Below are 13,343 nucleotides of genomic sequence, written 5' to 3' on the forward strand. Positions count from 1 at the left end.
CTCTCTATATTGGACAAACAGGCCAAACCTTACGCCAAAGAATAAACGGACATAAATCGGACATCAAGAATCACAAGACAGAGAAACCAGTAGGAGAACACTTCAATCTCCCAGGACATTCTATACAAGATCTCAAAGTAGCTGTTTTACTACAAAGGAATTTCAGAAATAGACTGGAAAGAGAAGCTGCTGAATTGCAACTCATTACCAAACTTAAAACCATGGAGAGACCTGGTCTGAACAAAGACATTGGATTCTTATCTCATTATACATGACAAAGCCATTTTTCACCTTCTCACCCCTTGCTTTTTCCTGTAAGACCTATTGCAGTCGTTAAGAGTCATCAACAGGCTCATCACAGCTATCTGCCAATCACCCATTCCCACCACCCTTCTGAGTAATACCCCTCCCCACCTTCTCACTATATAGAAGGATCTGGCAACTTCTGTTTCAGTGTATCTGAAGAAGTGTGCATGCACGCGAAAGCTCATACCAAGAACTAACTTAGTTGGTCTTTAAGGTGCTACTGGAAGGAAATTTTTTTTTAATTTTCACATGAGTAAGACAGTACTTCAATAATGAGGAGGAATGGGAAGAGCAGAGAGCAAGTAGGTTAAGGAAACTTAACAGATCCGAACCAGGTCTGCTCAGAAAGAGGGATAGATGAATCTGTCAGTCTGTGGTTCTCTCATTTCTCCAGTCTTAAATTCATTTTTCCACATTTCTGCAGTAATCTGCATTAAGAAGGAAAAAACATTTTTTACAATTTGTGTGCATTTCTCCTAATAAGCACATTTTTGTATTTTGACAAATGCACACATTTTTGCAAGCCATGCCTGCTAATATAATGCATTTATTACCCCAATGTATGCATTTTTGCACACATTGCAAAATTTGGAAACACAGCTCTCCACTCAAGCAAAGTGCCAATTTCGATGGAAATTTTGGAAAGTGCAAATTTGATAAGTTTGCCTTTAACTGTGAACTGAATCGAATTTCCCCCATATCCCCTACTTGGAAGTAAGTCTTGTTGAATTCTGTGGTGCTTAGTCCCAGGTAAGGGTGGGGGAGAGAGGGGGGAAAGCTTTACTCTGAATAGTTGATGCATTGTGCTGATGGGCAGTAAATAGAGAAAGAAAACACAGGGTACTTCTTAGGGTGAACCACTAGGGGTCACTCTTATGTTAAAAAAGGGCTTGCCCTCCCCGAGGAAACAGGAATTTTTCCTCTCAAGTTCTCCTTGAGTCCCTAGAGTCACTCCTGAGATTTTTCTTACCCACCTGTACATGATGTAGATGGGCAACCTGACTGCTCATATATACACGCCGGGATCTATGGATAAAGTAGATACAACTACTAATAATAAATTGAATTACATAAAAAAATTGTCCAGTAGCACCTTAGCTTCTTCAGATACACCGAAACAGAAGTCACTAGACCCTTATATATAGTGGGAGGGTGGGGTGGGTTTTCTCCCCAGAAGGAGATGGGTGATTGACTCAATGGGTATGGTAAACCTGTAGACGACTGTTAACGACTGCAATTAGTCCTACAGGAAAAAGCAAGGGATAGTATGCAGATGACCAAAAATAGCTTTAGCATGTGTAATGAGACAAGAATCCAATATCTCTATTCAGACCAAGTCTCTCCATAGTTTTCAGTTTAGTAATAAGTTGTAATTCATCAACTTCTCTTTCAAGTCTATTTCTGAAATTTTTTTGCAATAAGACAGCCGCTTTGAGATCCTGTATTTGAATGTCCTGGGAGATTGACGTGTTCTCCTACTGGCTTCTCTGTCTGGTGATTCCTGATGTCAGATTTATGTCCATTTATCCTTCGGCATAGGGTTTGGCCTGTTTGTCCAATATAGAGAGCTGAATAATAATAATAATAATAATAATAATAATAATAATGATGGTGGTGGTGGTGGTGGTGGTGGTGATGTTATAGAAAGCTCACATGTTTCACCAGAATCAGTACCTCCAATTCCATTCCGGACAGGCTGTGGAGAGCTTCTGCCTGAAGCTTCTTATAGCTCAGCTGGTGGAGCCTGATGCTCTTAATCTCGGGGTTGTGGGTTCGAGCCCCACGTTGGGTGAAAGATTCCTGCACTGCAGGCAGTTGGACTCAGGCTCCTCCTTTCCAACTCAATGATTCAAAGCAATGGCCCACCTGAGGCAGTTGTCTGATTCTCTGTAAAGCAGCTTACATATTTACATGGACACATGCCATAATAAAATTGGTATGGTTTTCACATGGGAAACTGCACAAGCCTTCCCAGCCACCCAGCTGGGTTTATGAACACAGCCAGGAAGGTGCGGGGGGACATCATGGCTGAGGTGGCAAAGCATTAGCCCCTGTTAACACAAGACTGGCATGGACACAGTTGCTATGGCAGGTGCATTGGGGGTTGTCACAAACTCACTGGCAGAGGAAGGGGGTGCAGTGAATGCGGTCTGCCCCAGGTGTCATCTGGGGGGGTTGACATTGGCCCCCCACACCCCTGGGATGCTAGCCCCGCCCCTGGGTGCACAGCATGTGTGCTGCTCCAGGTGCCGGAGCAGCTAGCTCCGCCTCTGCACAGACTACATGGGAAGGATTTGCTCAGTGTTGGGCCTTTGGAAGATGTGCTATATAAGCATACACAACAAATACCCAATCCTGTCTCCTATTAGAAATATGGGACTGGGCCATCCCCAAGAATGTTTGTTAAGAGCATACAGTGGTACCTTGGGTTACATACGCTTCAGGTTACAGACTCTGCTAACCCAGAAATATTACCTCGGGTTAAGAACTTTGCTTCAGGATGTGAACAGAAATCGTGCTCTGGCGGCGCGGCAGCAGTGGGAGGCCCCATTAGCTAAAGTGGTGCTTCAGGTTAAGAACAGTTTCAGGTTAAGAACGGACCTCCAGAACGAATTAAGTACTTAACCCAAGGTACCACTGTAATTCAAACAAGACAGTTTCCTGTCTGCAGGCTTACAGCCTGAAGGAAATGACACGAAAGGAGGTGGAGAAGGAAGGGGGGGGGCAAACTCAGGCACCAATCCTTTAAATTACATGAGAGTTACTCTATGTATGTATAAATGAACAACTGAAATAGAAATGGCTTTGGGAGAGGAGGAGCTAGTCTACTAGTTGAACTAATGGAATCATCCTGCTTCTCATCTTTTCCACTGCTGCAACTTGCTAACCTGCTAGTATGTTTTGTAATACTGCATTCAGATGAAACACAACAATTGTTTTACTGGTGCAGACCAAAGATCCTTCTAGTCCAATACTGAGTTTCTGTCAGCAAGCAGTCTCTGTCAACTTACAAGTAGGACATGAAGTTGAGCATCTCCACCCCATCGTTCTGCCCGGACACTGAGGTCCAGCACCGAGGGCCTTCTGGCGGTTCCCTCACTGCGAGAAGCAAAGCTACAGGGAACCAGGCAGAGAGCCTTCTCAGTAGTGGCACCCATCCTGTGGAACGCCCTCCCACCAGATGTCAAGGAAATAAACAACTATCTGACTTTTAGAAGACATCCGAAGGCAGCCCTGTTTAGGGAAGTTTTTAATGTTTGATTTTTTTTTGGTATTTTTTATATTTTATTGGAAGCCACCCAGAGTGGCTGAGGAAACCCAGCCAGATGGGTGGGGCATAAATAATAAATGATGATGATGATGATGATGATGACGACGACAACGACTTCCTCCTGTTGTTCATCCCAGTTCAGCGATATCCTCCCCCTGTATATGGAAGATCCATTGCAAGTGGGAGCAGTTGTGACAAATCAGGATGAGCAGAGAACAGTATTAGCTTTTGTTCCTTCTCATGGTCCACCTCTGCCTTTTGAAACAAAACAAACCACATCTCTACATCTCCGCAGCCTTTCTTTCCCCACAGAGTTGCCCCCCCCACACTGCATTGTTCTGACTCTTTCCCTGTAAAAAGAGAATTGGAATTATACACAGACTACTAGATGAGCAATGGGCTTTAAGAATTAGGTGGAAAATCCCTACAAAATATAGCATGCCTGATCCAATTTTAGCAAATGAAACAGATCTGGTGGAAAACAAATGCAATCCCACAGAACTTTCAGGCACTGTGTCCTTGAAATTCATTTTGGGTTGTCTTTGTTAGAGACAGAGCAGGAACCGGGGAGGGAGGGAGGAATAGCTCCTCTGGTTTCACTTCTACCTCCCCCCCTCCCCTGCCTCTCTCCCCGGCCCTGCTTTCATTGCTCCTTTTAATGCCATATTTAATAGAAATAAATTAGAATAAACAGTCAGCCCTCAATGTCTAAAGACAGGTGGCAGAGTAATATTAAAAGAAAGGAATAAAAATTCATTTAATGAGCATTGTTAATTAAACCTGGAATTCAAAGAGGCCTGAGTTGTGGGAATTCAGAGGAAAAATGAAAATGAAGGGAACAATCGCTCCGGGCAGGAAGAGTGGAATGAAATTAAATTTAATGTGGGATTCTGTTTGTTAATGTCTATCACACATCATAGTGTATTACAGTTTAAGCTAAAGTGTTTCCCCGCTCCCAACCCTCTTCACACGCAAATGACCCCCCCTCCCATTTTTCAAGCAGGCAGATTTCTGGAATGAAGTGGACAGGCTAGTATAACAGCAGCTCCTGCCCAAAAACAGAAGCCAGAGAGGCCCAGAAAGAGAGGGCTGATCTCTTGACCACACCTGAGTAATTATTAATGGACCTTGGTTGTGTAGCAAGAGGCACTGTTTCAGGAAGGCTCCCAACTCCTGGTGTTTCAGACCATTTGCAATTATTCCTCAGAAGCATCAGTATTTCTGATCAGCTCTTTAGTTTGACATACTGTTGTTACAAACCAGAGCTGGAGAACCTTTGGTCCTCCAGATAATATTAGACTTAGACTACAACTCCCATCATCCTTGGCCACCGCCTGCGCTGGCTGATGGGAGTTGGAGTCCAGCAACAACTGGAGGGCCAAAGATCCCCCCACATATGCTGTAGTGAAAAGAGAAGTCCACAAAACGTGGTGGGTTCTGGTGCTGCTGGACTCCAACTCCTGCCATTAGGGATGGTGGAAAAATTATATTCACATTTTAAGTGGAATGTATCAAATCTGCACTGTCCAAAACAATATGAAGAACAAAACATAGCCATCTATTGAAAGCTGCACTTATCAGAATTTCAGCGGAAGGATGCTTTTGGCTAGGCTGTGTGTATGTTCCCATTCCACACAAGCACAGAAACAACCAGGTTCCATATTCAGTATGAAATTCCTGAGAATCTCTGCTTTTTTTCTTTTCTTTTTAAAACCATCTAGCTCTCATGGTTGCAATAATATGCATGAGAGTATATGGACAATGCTTGGCTAAATCTCAAAAACCACAGAGTTGATTAATTTTCCGGTGGTCAACAAGTGGCCTGCATAGTTCCTTCGCCCTTCCTGTAATGAGCAGAAACAGAATAAATAATGTGAACTATGGTTATACAGATTTATCTAATTTGCATAAGGTTGCAGAATTCAGTTTTCATTGCTGCAGATTATTTAAATCCCAGTCAGAGTACATGTAGACTTGTAGAGGTAATATTATAACAGCCATGCAAATCCGAAAGTGGACTCCTCTTGAAAATCCTCTTGGTGATACTTTCCTTAATAGGCTTCCATCATCTTCCAGTTGCTCCCCAAACACTTTGGCACGCCAGAGCCTTTTGGTCTGAATATTAGGATGGGGAGTGGTTTGTGGTTTGCTTAATCTCCTCCAATAACACAGTTTTCATCCACAAGTGCAGGGAATTTTGCCACTTCCATTGGAGTCTGTATCCCACGGAGCCCTTACTGTACCACCAAACATTGTACCACTACCACAGAAACACAAACGCAAGATGAAAAGGTGGGACGAAAGGGAACTGGCGATAATGATGACCAATGGGAAACAGCTGGTAAAGATGGCATGCAAACATTGTGGTGGAGCTGGGAATCTAACAAATACTTATTATTACTAGTATTACATTTATATTATTGTGCCAATATAGCTTGGGGGTGGGCAGCAAATAATAATAATAATAATAATAATAATAATAATAATAATAATAATAATAATAATAATAATTTATTTGTACCCCACCCATCTGGCTGAGTTTCCCCAGCCACTCTGGACGGCTTCCAACAAAGATTAAAAATACAGTAAAATGTCACACATTAAAAGCTTCCCTAAACAGGGCTGCCTTCAGATGTCTTCTAAATGTCAGGTAGTTGTTTATCTCTTTGACATATGATGGGAGGGCTTTCCACAGGGCGGGTGCCACTACTGAGAAGTCCCTCTGCCTGGTTCCCTGTAGCTTTGTTTCTCACAGTGAGGGAACTGCCAGAAGGCCCTCGGCGCTGGACCTCAGTGTCCGGGAAGAACGATGGGGTTGGAGACGCTACAATCCTAGTAGCTGCCTGCATTTGCTATTCCTAGTCTGGTCCATTGAGCTGCCTGTGCACTGTAACAACCAGCATTTAGGTGGTCATAAGGGGGAGCAAATGCTTGATCTAGCCCCACTCCCAGCTTCTTCCAATCAATGATATTGAAGTTTAGCAATCCACCTTATCTAATTTAGGTCATAGAGAGAGAAAAACGGTGTAGCGCAGTTATTAGAGTGTCAGAACAGTGCTGCAACAGACTAGCATTGCCTACATCTCTGAAAGAGACAAGAGTGCTTCTGCGCATACTCAACGTACCTGCCACTGAGGCCTTGCACACATTTACCATTTATTCCACTGTCAGTGCTCTCTTTGATTGATTGCTAGTTACCATCCCTAAGTATTCCTGTAGTTTCTTGACGATTGCTACTGATGGATCATATACCGCCCCTCAGACCAGCTTCTGGCACAGTTAAGATGAGGTGTGTACATTTCTGGCAGCTGTTGCACATATGCAGATAACAGTTTCATTGAACAGAAGTTTGGTGCAGGAAAACAAAGCAAATACAGTACAGTGGTACCTCTGGTTAAGAACTTAATTCATTCCAGAGGTCCGTTCTTAACCTGAAACTGTTCTTAACCTGAGGTACCACTTTAGCTAATGGGGCCTCCCACTGCCACGCGATTTCTGTTCTCATCCTGAAGCAAAGTTCTTAACCTGAGGTACTATTTCTGGGTTAGCAGAGTCTGTAACCTGAAGCATCTGTAACCCAAGATACCACTGTAGTGTGTATAGGAGCCAACTCCTAGGGTCTGAGGTCACTTCAGCCCCCCCACCATAAAATACTTGAGGGGGGCAGCCCTGGTGGTGTGCATCAGATGAAGACAGTCTCTGCTCCCTCTCTGGTGTTTACAGTCAATTGAAAATACAAGTTGAACTGCTGCTGGCATGCACATAGCCTGAGAACGTGGGACTCTTAATCACAGGGTCGTGGGTTTGAGCCCAACATTTTTAGGGATGCAACACTGGGCAAAAGATTCCTTACATTGCAGGGGGTTGGACTAGATAATCCTCGCGTGGTCCCTTCCAACTCTACCGTTTATGATTCTGTGTCTGGAATGTGTAGGCGGGGCTAAGAAGTTAGTGGGTGTGTCTTCCGGACCATTCTGAGTCAACTCTGCTTCCCTAGTGAGGGCTGTTCTCAAGCCACGACTATAGCAGAGATGGGGAAGCCACAGGCAGGGAGCGGAGAGCCAAGCCTCTCCATCTAGCCCTCAGGACTCTGCCGAGGCCACTCCAGCTACAGAACTACATCCCTCCCCAGTCCTGCCTTGCACCCTCCTTGAGCCTTGATTCCTTGCTGCAATGTGTCCTTGGAGCCTGTGATACTCCTTGCGCAATTACCCCTGGAGTGTGAACATAACCAGCCTACTATACAAACATGAAAGGAGGAGAGGGGGAGGCTTTATGTTCGGTGGGTGGGGAGGAACAGAACCTCAGCTAGTTATTTTTATTTATTTACTTCATTTAGGAAGGGCAGCTGCTCCCCTTGGCTACGCCCATGAGGCTTTCAATGGCTACCAGCCATGCATAGTGACTCTGCTCTACCTCCACAGCAATGGGTCTGAATACCAGTTGCTGGAAACCACAGAAGGGGAGAGAGGCTCTTGTGTTCGAATCCTGCTTGCCTGTTTCCCACAGGCCACTGTGAGAAAAGGACGCTGGATTGGATGGGCCATTGGCTTGATCCAGCAGCTCTTCTTATGCTCTTAGGGAACTCACGTCTTGCTCTGCTCGTTTTTGCACAAGGCCCCTGGAAGGCACCTAAACCCACCCAAGCCCACCCCCACCCCCCAGACATCTACTCCTGGCCTCTTGGCTTCCTCTTGGCTTTGTTAGGGTTTGTTTTCAACTTCCACAGCAGCAGCAGCAGCCCAAGAGAAAGGGTAGTGTAAGGAGAGCGAGAAGTCTGGATTGCACGATCGCCAGGAAGGCCGACCCGTCTCTCTGCTCCTTGCAGCCAGAAATCTCTCTCGCAAGTGTTGCTCCGAATTTGGGGAGGGGGGCGGCTGGCAGGGCTGGAAGAGCCAATATCCCCCCGCAGCACCCAGGAAGAAGGGCTTAAGAAGAAGAGGCATCCGAGGTGCCAGAGCAGCTGCCGCCCCCTCGGGGTTCCGCGCAGCCTCTTGGACTCTCAGCGTCTTTCGTGGGGGGCTGCTCCGAATCGCCTCCCAGGTGCAACTTTCCTGCCCACTCAGACACACACACACACACGCGAGAGAGAGAGAGAGAGAGAGAGAGAGAGAGAGAGAGAGAGAGAGAGAGAGAGGCTCGCCTGAATCTCACAGGAGTGGCAAGACGGAAGGAAGGAGGCAGAGGAGAGCTGGGCTTGGGGGTGTCCTGTCTCCACCGCTTTGCGCTTCGCACCTTTGCACCGCAGGGATGCATTGGAAGTCGGGCAACATCAAAGAGGAGCGCTACTACCTGCAGGTAAGCAAGCAGGACGCATCCTGGCTGGGTGCAAAGCCCCCCTCTGCCTAGCTCAGCAGCCACGCTGGCTGGACGCGCCAGGCAAGCGCGCCTGCGGCCGGTGCGAGAGGTGAGCGGCTTCCTCGAAAATAAGGGGCGCAAAGCCTCCGGTGCGCGTGCTTCCTCGGAAGTAAAGCGCCGCTGCACGCAAGTCGGCTTTGTATCCGTGCAAACCTGCAGCAGAAGATCTGGGCTGTTAAGGCTGGCCGTTTTCGTTCTATTTGCAGCGGAACTCTCATTTAACGCTCGTTGTCCTCCCTGGGTTTTTGCTTAGGAGTCAGCTCCACGTATGTTCGCGGGGGTTATTTCCACGTAAGGGTGCCAGCGCGTAGGCACGATCCCTCGGGAGTAAATTCCCTTGAGGTCAGACGGACTTACTTCCGAGGAAACATGCACAGGCTCGGGTTGCTGCTCCAGATCCTGTACACGATTCCTCGGAAGTAAGTCCACTGAGCTCAAGGGAACTTTCTCACAAGCAAGTGGGCATAAGATGAAGGATGGAGGCCCGGCAACATGCCATGGACTTACTCCAGAGTCACTGGCGCTTAAATTTAAGTGAGCCCAAAGCATCGAGGGAGATATTGAATAGAGTTACACACAAAAAATATGTATTTTATTGTATTTATTCGCAATTAATGTAAGTTGCTAAAACAGTGTTTTATTTTTATTTGCCTAATTAAAGTATTTCCATTCAACTAATAAGACAGCTGGTGTGCGTGGCGCTGTAAGTTGCCCAGGAGCGCCGGGCCAAACTCTCTCCGCTTCAGCCCCGCATCTGTAACATGGACATCATAATATTTGCAGGGCTAAGATCGTGAGATGGTGCGCGGGAAGTATGTGGGACGCTGGAGCTGAACTATGGAAATGCTGCAGCTATCAGACGCAAAACGGCGTCCCTTTAAAGGCCTCGATCCAGCACAAGTTAGGCACCAGCTCCACGGAGGGAACTCAATGGAAGGCATCTAGGGAAGAGCCCACGTCTCCCAGTGAGATCAGTGGAGCTCCCTCAGAAGTCCAGTGCCTTGTCTGGATCGTGCCTTTTACTCTAGAGGAATCCCTTGCACGTCAACTAGGAGCAAGCTCAGGGATGCTGAAAGTGAACCGGATGAGGACCCCTGAACTTTACTTTGCCTCTGGCGGTCCTTTTAAGACCTCTTAAGCCTCTTCCTTTTCGATATTTCACCTAAAAGCAACCGACTTCAATCAGGGCAGGATCCGTTTCCTCCTGACGGCCAACAACCTTCCGGATCGGTTTCCCACCCGCCCACCGCACGCCCTGGTAATCCGAATTATGAGTTCCTATGCAAAAAACGTTCCCCCCGCTGGTTGAGGGGTGTCGTTGTTCTTGTCGATATTAGTGGCCTCGTGACGCTGATTTGCCCGCAGAGCGAACCATTAATAATAATAAAAAGACTATAGATTCTCTGTCGTGGCAGTCATCACCTTTAAAGCAATAGCCAAACGGCACATAAAATAAAAATAAAAAATCGAAAAATATTCCCCATACTGAAAAACCCTGATCGAAATGCTGAAAGAATGCATTGTATTTTTATTTATTATTTTTAGTTTAGTGTTTCTTTAAAGTTGTACCTCTCCATTTAGCTTCCTTAAGGCTCCGAAGGCAGCACCGGCTCCTGGAACAAATATGGTTTTGTTTGTTTATTGCCGTTTCTTATCATTATTGGCCACGATCCAGCCAAAGTCCGGCTTCCTTTCCCCCATCCTGAGCCTATCTTTGCTTACTTGGAAGTAATTCCCTCCTGTGCTGAGTGCGTCCTAGTCCCAGGTAAGTATGCCTCAAATTGCAGCTTTTGAACCCCGTTGGTTTGCAGGCACGTGCTTAAAATTCTCCGGGCGAAATTCATGGGACCTGGTGCCTGAACCTAGCCTCGTGCACGAAAGCGAAAATCCCCGGGGCTTCCACCTTTTCTAAGCAAGTTTGCTGAGCATTGCACCTTAGCTAGGAGTGTTTCTAAATTTGTCTGGAGCCTGTGGTGGTGGTGGTGGTTATTTCTTCTCCCCTCCCCCCTTGAAGGCTCTCCCCCTGTCTCCCCCTCCCTTCCCCTGCACCTGCCCCTTTCTCTCCCCCACCCCCCCTCGCCCAAATAAAAGGAACCAGCTGTAAGAAATGCCACGCGACCATGTCCTAAGGCTTCGCAGTGATTTATTGAAACGGTCTCTAAGAGATTCAGAAGCCACATCAAATGAATGAAGCCCACTTTAAGTGGCGGGAGTGGCACTGGCAGAGGAAGAAGCGCGGAGGGTGTGCGTTGTGTTCCTGCTGCGGGAGCCGCTTGCTCTGTTTTTCTGTTTCTTTTCCCCGCCTCCCCCCCTTTAAAGATACAAATAGGTATCTCCATTGGGTATGCGTGGGCGCAATTCAATCCATAGTGAAGCACGGGTTCAGCCCGATCCTGTACATGATTGCCAGGAAGTCGATATTAGATTATGCGCCTGCGGCCCCAGGGATATTCATTCATTCTCCCTCTCCCTTCTCTCCCCTCCCCTCTCACACACACAGAGATGCTTTTTTGCAAACCGCTTGCCCCCCCATAAGCGGTATATAAATCTTATCAAATAAATATATTAAGCACCTTTGCAAATGAATAAATAACAGCAACCAAGGAGGAAGTTTCCTTCCCTTTGCACAGGACTTACTTCCAAGAAAGCGCGCAGGCGCTGCAAGGCGACCCCCTTTCGCTCTGCTGCAGTTCCTTCGACGCGCAAAGACTCGCTCGCCTAGACAGCAGAATCTTCCCCGCGCTGTCCTGAGCAGGGCCAGGGCTCTCCCTCCCTAGTCAGAAGCAAATCTTAGCATGGGTTCAACCGGAGGCTTACTCCCAAGGAAACCTCTATCGCCAGCCAACGCTTCTCCCACCATGAAATGGTTGATATTTCAAAGCGGTCGCCTTGGGATGAATCGTGTCCAGAGAAGTTTTGGAGTGAGCAAGTCTTCGCAGGGACATGAAGAGAACTGCGCGCCCCACTTCCCTTTTCCCTTTTGAAAAGTTCCTTTTCCCTGTCCGGCTTTAGGACGAGCCAGTCATTGCTCTGTCCACGCTGGTGGCGGAAAACAAATCCGCAAATATAAGCTGATCCTAAAATGCTATCCTTCCAACCCAGCTTGTCTTCGCAGACCTGAAATAAAAAGCGAATATCTGTCCAGTCTTCCTACTCCAAACGGGCGACACACGGCCTGGTTATGCTCTCCTCTTTGAAATTTCAAATAAACGGTGGCAGTCCTTGCCTTCAGGTATTGTGTCCATTATGACTTTTTAGAGTTTTTGGCAAATCCATTCCTAGACGCCCCGGTTCTTCTTTCTCTGTTCCAGCTGAAAGGGAGGCGGGTGGAGTCGACTCCAGGTCTTTTCGGATTGCTTCCAACTGTCCACAAATCCCGGGGTTCTCTTCACTTCGTTTTTGAAAGAAAGCAAAAAAAAAATAGAGACAGAGAGGATATTGTAGATCTTGAGGGAAAGTTCAGAAAAGGGGTGGGGAAGAAACGTTCAAAGGGCTGGAACACCGAGGAAAGACTTGCGTTTCAGACCGTCACGTTTGCAGCTTTTTCGTTTAGTGGAAAGAAACGGGCGAGTCAACAGCGCCAACTCTTCAGCGTGCTTACCAAGAAGCAAGTCCTGCTAGGTTCAACGAGGCTTAGTCCCAGGGTAGCCTGCAGATACTTAACCTGAGAAGCCCTGACTTATACAGAACTCTTCCAAGGACTGTTCAGCTATGATAGCTCAATGGAACCTGCATGTACAGGACCAGTATACCTCTGAATGTCGGAGGCTGCTGGGGCAAAACGACAAGGAAGGCCACGACTTCCCATCACCTCCTTTGTGCACTCACCATATCGCACATTAAAAGCATACATCTCAAAATTATCCTGGGAAATGTAGTTTAAGGGTGCTCTGTGGGGAAGAAACTATAATTCCCATGATTCTTTGTGAGGGGACAGGGAGGTGCTTCACATGTATGGTGCGCGTGTGCCAGGAATGGGCCGCTCTTGTAACGTCCTTGCTTTTCCACTCAATGGGTCTTTGGTCTCATCCTGCGAAGGTGGCTCTTGTGGAGAGAGGCTCGTTCGCCTTTCACGGGTGCTGGTACTTTTCAATGCGTGTGTTGAGGTATGTAAAGACTTGGTACTGAAGGAGACTAACTTTCTGCGCCTCCTGGAGGCACCTATGGGTGCCTAGGCGGATAGGCAGCAGGGCGTGCGTTGATGGGGAGACTAAACGGAGAGAGAGGTGGATGGGCTTGAAGAAAGCGCTCGGCAGTACTCCAGTGAAATGACACATCACTCAGCTTATAGATGGGTAGGTAAACAAATTGTGCGCACATCAGAACGGGTCATGTTGCACGGAAAAGGAGACAGATCGTAGCGAGGGGGACCTTTGAAGGGCCAGGTCGCCGGGTTGGGTATTTGCTC

The 13,343-nt window shown here is 47.0% G+C and overlaps 1 protein-coding gene across 2 annotated transcripts in view; it reads left to right on the forward strand.

The window, feature by feature from the left end:
- Positions 1 to 8,667: 8,667 nt before the first annotated feature.
- TFAP2E (transcription factor AP-2 epsilon) overlaps positions 8,668 to 13,343 on the forward strand; it is a 72,857-nt gene continuing 68,181 nt past the window's right edge. For both annotated transcript variants that reach the window (XM_053398840.1, XM_053398842.1), the window contains exon 1: positions 8,668 to 8,875. In XM_053398840.1, coding sequence (XP_053254815.1) covers positions 8,828 to 8,875 — 48 coding nt within the window. In that variant the 5' untranslated portion in view covers positions 8,668 to 8,827. The remainder of the gene's footprint in view (positions 8,876 to 13,343) is intronic.

The sequence above is a fragment of the Podarcis raffonei genome, chromosome 8 (assembly GCF_027172205.1).
Source record: "Podarcis raffonei isolate rPodRaf1 chromosome 8, rPodRaf1.pri, whole genome shotgun sequence".
Lineage (NCBI taxonomy): Eukaryota > Metazoa > Chordata > Lepidosauria > Squamata > Lacertidae > Podarcis > Podarcis raffonei.